General features: G+C 42.2%; 1 protein-coding gene across 1 annotated transcript in view; it reads right to left on the bottom strand.

Annotated features, from left to right (window-relative positions):
- Positions 1-1,984: 1,984 nt before the first annotated feature.
- The window catches only part of csdc2a (cold shock domain containing C2, RNA binding a), an 8,075-nt gene continuing 4,170 nt past the window's right edge, over positions 1,985-5,889 (bottom strand). The window contains exons 2-4 of the mRNA XM_085761471.1: positions 5,495-5,881; positions 5,197-5,319; positions 1,985-4,317 (exon numbers count right to left, since the gene is read on the bottom strand). Of these exons, the coding sequence (XP_085617597.1) occupies positions 4,155-4,317; positions 5,197-5,319; positions 5,495-5,682 (474 nt within the window). The 5' untranslated portion in view covers positions 5,683-5,881 and the 3' untranslated portion in view covers positions 1,985-4,154. The remainder of the gene's footprint in view (positions 4,318-5,196; positions 5,320-5,494; positions 5,882-5,889) is intronic.

Below are 5,889 nucleotides of genomic sequence, written 5' to 3'. Positions count from 1 at the left end.
TTTCTTAGTTACAACACGTTCATCTTTCTGTATATTTTCATGCTGCTGATGTTGTTCCTGCTCTAAATATAATGTTTCGATGTCATTCTTGACATGTCTTGTATGGTTCTGTGGCAGTTTTGGACCTGCTCCATGAACACACTTGATGACGCACAGACGGTGTCTTGTTAATGATTGGCCCAGGGCGTCCTGCACCAGCCAGAGGAGTGGGGGTTTGTTTTATCACTTTTGGAGGTTGCGTTTTATCACCTCAGGGATGATGTGCTTCTTTTCTTAACCAAATCAGCCGAGTCTGGAGTCCTACCAAGTGTCTCTTTATGAATACATTTTGTCTATGGATCTCATTTAGTGTGATTACGGCAGTATGATGTGATTTCCCTGGCGAGGCCTTTCTGGTTGATGCAAATCAGAGAAATCAGCTGCTCTTGTCTTTAATTCAAATAAAAACATTCAACGCTCTCGGCTCCTGTTACAGCTGCAGTCTCCTCGTGTAAAAGATATTGTGTCAATATAAAATGTTCCATGTGAAAACTAAGCAAACACAGTGTGTATGAATCCGACTAAAGTCCTATCTGTTACGCTTCATTGTGCGTATCCTGTTGTTTGCCATCTTCATTTTTTCTCATTATTATCATTGTCAATTTTATTGATTTCTCTTTCAGCCTGGACACACGCAGCTCTAACATGTGTCTGGATATTTCATGTTGTCCTTGTCCCAGGTATTCAAGTACATTCAGTTTATCCTCTTCTTTTTTATATAATATATCACTATATTATTATAGGCCCTGTCTATACAATCTACTACCACTACACAACTACCACCTGGTCCTACCCCACCCACCACAGTGTTCGTCCCACAGCAGAGGTTGAAAGGCTGACTGACGCCTAAAAGGAGAGAGACTGACAATTTTCCCAACAACATCAGTTTGTCTTTAGTTTGAGTCTTGAGTCTGTGGACACAACCACAAGCAGCTGATTATGTTCTCGACCAGGATACAACCTCCCTGTACTCATGTACACATCTAAGATCATTTACTGAAGTATTTCTGTTTAATGCTGCTTCAGGGACAGTTGAGATAAATACAAAACATTTAATAATCTTAGAAAGATATGATTAATGTGTATTTGATGAGTGGCTATAAATAAGTATGAAACATTTTCATGAGGATAAGGCTTTTTTAAAAGTAGGTCAAACTCAACCAAACACACATACACCAGCCACAATAAAATACTTCTTACAACAAATGCAATTAGTAGTTTAATAGTAAAACACTCACAGTGTAGTATTATAATTTCATATTTGATCACTTGGCTCTTGCTCCACTTCCAGTGCAGGCTTTTTATTTGTGATGAAGCATCTTTACATTGTGCGTCTGTTTCCTACTTCTACTTAAAGGATTTTCCAGTCTGTTGTCTGTAGGTTTCCAGTCTTGTCAGCGGTGGCCTGTTTCTTTTCAGGGAGCTAAAGGCCCAGTCTAGTTTTCTGTGTTTTTCTCCATTTGTGTGTGTGTGTGTGTGTGTGTGTGTGTGTGTGTGTGTGTGTGTGTGTGTGTGTGTGTGTGTGTGTGTGTGTGTGTGTGTGCTATTTTTACCCCTGTGGCCTTTTTTTCATTGACCTATGTGTGTTTTAAACCCACCAAGGAGAATTACGTAAAGAGCCAGTGGATTATTTGTATTGGGATGCCCTCTAGTGAGACGGGATGTGGGCACAGAACAAATCCCAAAACAAAATCCGGATGAGTCTCTCACACACACACACACACACACACACACACACACACACACACACACACATAGACACACACAGCTGCCTGAGACACTGAGGCAGAACTCACTGCAAAAACTTTGTCGAAGTTAAGACGGCTCTCAAAATAACCGCCCTAGTTATTGCACTCTACTGACACCAGTGAGGAGAAGAGAGAGACCGAGGGAAAATAAAAGTCTTTGCATGATATTATCCAAATAATCCACACAGGGCTGTGAATACAGTAGTAAGTTTTATTCAAACTTCATCGTAATGACTAAAGACTGTCACAGTGATTTGACCAAAAATAAAAGTCCTTGCGAACACAAACTTGTTTCTCTCACAGTAAAGAAACCAAACAGATGCAGTGTGTTACCATGACGCTGAGTCACACCCGTGGCGAGAAATCAAAGATGCATAGGACATGCCTCTGTGAAGGCTCCAACTGTGTTACTGCATGATGAAACAGGATCAACGTATTCTACATAAAAAAGTACGACAAACAAGTACAGAACATGCCGATTTCCAAAACAACAAAACTCCTTGTTATTTTGAACATCACGTAATTATTAAAAATTAGACAAGGATTATGTAGAAATTTGCGTTTGGAAAGGTTGAAGGTTTTTTTTGTTTGTTTGTTTTTTGGCCTGTCGATGATGCAGACATAGCAAAGGGATTTTTACAGGGTCGTATCATTAGAGTGAGGTGTGCAGTGTATTCAAACAGGCTTAGATTTGCACAAATACTTAGAAACGCAGCTTTGAATTACCAAACACCTGATGTTCTTGTCGTTACAAATGAAAATAAATAAGTCAATAAATAAATAGTCTTTTAAAACTTACATCAGGAAGCTTTTGCTGCTCAGTTGTTTTTTTGTTTGTTTTTTTTTTAATTCTCCCCGACATTTGCAGTGACGTTTGAAACCTACTGAACCTTCAAACTAAAAGTCAGCAGTTCATCCTCTTCTTTTATTTTGATATGATAATACTTCTCTTCCTATACCTGTGTATTGTAGAGGAATAGAAAAGCCTGAGGGCTGTGAACTTTACTCACAGCGATAGAAAAATCTCTCCATTCCATCCCTCCATTTGTCTCTTTTAATTTGCAGCTAATTTTAAAGAATAATGTGGTATTGTGGGTAATGTGCTTATTCACTGAATGATCGTCTCACCTAACTCTTGGCAGGAAAGAAAACAAGCACATTTCTCACAATCCGGATTTATTTCTTTAATCATTCTTTAAATATCTTTCCTGACACTCCACAGGTTGAGAACTGCTGACCTTTATCTCTGTCCTCCTCTTTTACACATGCTCTATTACATTTCAAATCTAGCTCCATCTGCGCTCTACAGATCATCACTCCATCCTCTCCCCCATCCCCCAAACCCGTCCCCTTCTCAGTTTCCTTCCCCAACCCCAAGTCCTCTGGCCTGGTTTTCCAGCGGCAGGCCTGCTCGACACCCCTCCAGTCTCTACCACCGAAACGTGTGACCGTCATAGGAGCTGGCTACAATAATACTGGATTTCTACACTTGCCAAGTCGACAAATACAGTATAGTGCTACAATATTAAGAAGGAAAATAATTCCTTACACGTGGAGCTCCGCAAAGCTCTTGAGGCCGAAACACATTGAGAGTGAATTGAATCGCAGTCAGATGGATTTATCACTGTAAGTAGACTCATTTGTGTCTTTATGATTTGATATTCAGAAGGCAGAGGGCTGAAGCTGAGCCTGATCTCAGACAACAGGCTGTTGCTACGGGTTTCTTTGTCCTTTTAATCCTCGTTGTACTGATGGAAACTGACACAAACTGTCTCCATCTGCTGTTGTAAACACAGACACGCAGATGTTTGACACATGACTGTTGGCAGTGGCAGCACACTGTTCAGCTTGTCAAAATAAAAGCGGGAGTCGAATGCAGACGTCCACTGAGCTGGTCCCCTTTTAAAATGAAACTCTTCAGCTCTGTGCTCGTGAGACGTCAATGTGGCTGCATTTATTCAAATGTGTTCAAAATGCATTTCGGCCTCTACCTCATTTCACCTCTTCAAAGACACTTCTCCTCTAACGACCATTGATTGCCCAACTAAAATAAATCCCCCAGGTCAAAGTAAAAAAAGCCAGCACTAAATCTTGACCCCTAATTGTCCAACCCCTTAAACTAAAACCCAAATAATGAACCCACGGCCTTCAAAATAAAACATTCAAAACATATACATTCAAAGTGTTATTTCAGACCCTAACCTTTATATTCAAACATCCACCTCATGCTGACCCTCATCTGTTCCCCCCTCTGTGGACCTGGTCCCAAGACTTAAACCCTGAAAACATAAATTAAATCCCCGCCCCGTCCTCCTCCTCAGGCTCCGTCCCAAGACCTTGTCCAGCCCTGCGGTCTGAAGCACGGGCCTAGGAGCTGATGATCTGACCTGACCAGGTCTCGTGCTTGGTGCCTGGGTTGAGGTGGGTGATCACCACATCCACAGCCTGGATCTTCTGGTTCTTGGGAGGGATGGGACACACCTTGTATGTGACCTCGTCTCCTTCCATAGGCACGTACTCTCCTTCGATGCTGTCAGAGGAGCAGAAACAACGACATACAAGCTCAAACAAAGCGTTTCATTCATGGGGAAATACTATTCTTAAAATAAAATCAAACACAGAGTATGGATCAGGCACCAGAAATCACTAGATCCTACACTTCCCATAATTCATCTGGTTCTAAATGTGAGTGCATGGAGCTAATTAGATTACTAATGGCTCAGAATAAAGTCTTATAACAGGCCATGGACACGAACCAATCAGCCATAGCATAATATTATTACAGTGACATGGTCAGGGGTTGTGTTTTCAAAATGAAACCAGATCCACTAAGGACAGCTGATCGTAGGCTCTGTAGTACTACCCACCTCATCTTAATGTGCAAAATCAGAGGTGTCACATCAATACAGTTTGCACAAGAGGAAAATATTACACTTCAATTGAAGTCAATCATTACTGAGTTGAGAGCTGGGCAGTTACACCAACAATGTATCAAGGAAGGTCAACATTTACAAACTTTCACTAACTTAATCTTGCCAATGTTGGGTTAATATTTCCCCTATGCTGCATTCATTAAATGTCTCCTTTAAAAATCAAAACATGGATGGTGAGCAAAGGTAGCACCACCAATTTGTTTTTATCACTTGAACCAGAATCACATTGTTGATTATAAGAAGGCCTGGCTCATAAAAGAGACAGACCTGAGAGACCGGCAGAGTAATTGCTCATTAATCATAATCGTAAAAGGGGGAAAATTAATCATCCTGAAATGAATTTCAACTCGTCACCTTGAACTGATTTCTTTCAAAACAAACAAGCCAAGACATCCACTCCTTTATCAGTTAACAGAGCTCTGACTGTGTAAATGATTCACCCACTGGTTTACAGTAATAACAGCTCAGTCACTCACTCAGAGATGTGGACGAAGATGTCCTCTCCTCCACGAGTGGGACGTATGAATCCGTGACCCTGAGACCTGGAGAAGTTTTTACACACCCCTTTGAACACTGGACCTGATTTGGCTCGCACTGTCCTGCAGAGAAAGAGAGACGTAGACAGAAATAGAGAGAGAGAGAGAGAGAGAGGAAGAGACAGTGCATCATGAATCATCATCACCATCATTTTAAACAATTAGTATGAAGCTGAGAAAAACTGAGTAACCCTCAGTGTGTGTGTGTGTGTGTGTGTGTGTGTGTGTTTGTACTCACGCTGAGTATGTGCGGGTGCGTTTGGTTGGCAGTGGGCTGGGCAGCTCTCCAGGCTGTGGCGGTTTCCTCTCCCTCTCCCAGACCCGGCTGCCCTCCCTCAGGAAGGGGAAGGAGAGCTGCAGGGGGGTGCGCGGGGAGGTGAGTGGCAGCGGGGACTCCGCCGGCGAGGAGGGGTCAGGGTCTGACATCTTGACTTGTTACACGTTGACTGATTTTTTCTTTTTCTTTTTCTTTTTCTTTTCTGGTTTGGGTTTCCTCCAATGGCACACAAGGAAGAAGGAGGGTTACACCTCCTGCATGGCAAGTGTGAGTGTGTGAGGGAGGCAGGGATGGAGGGGAGATGCTCAGAGAGGAAGTTGCACAGTGAAGGAGCCGAGCAATGACACACTGAAATA

Source organism: Trachurus japonicus, chromosome 19 (genome assembly GCF_045865225.1).
Source record: "Trachurus japonicus isolate A0001 chromosome 19, Traja_1.0".
In the NCBI taxonomy this organism is placed as follows: domain Eukaryota; kingdom Metazoa; phylum Chordata; class Actinopteri; order Carangiformes; family Carangidae; genus Trachurus; species Trachurus japonicus.
The sequence above is the reverse complement of the archived record's forward strand: the minus strand, read 5'-3'. Positions and strand labels throughout refer to the sequence as shown.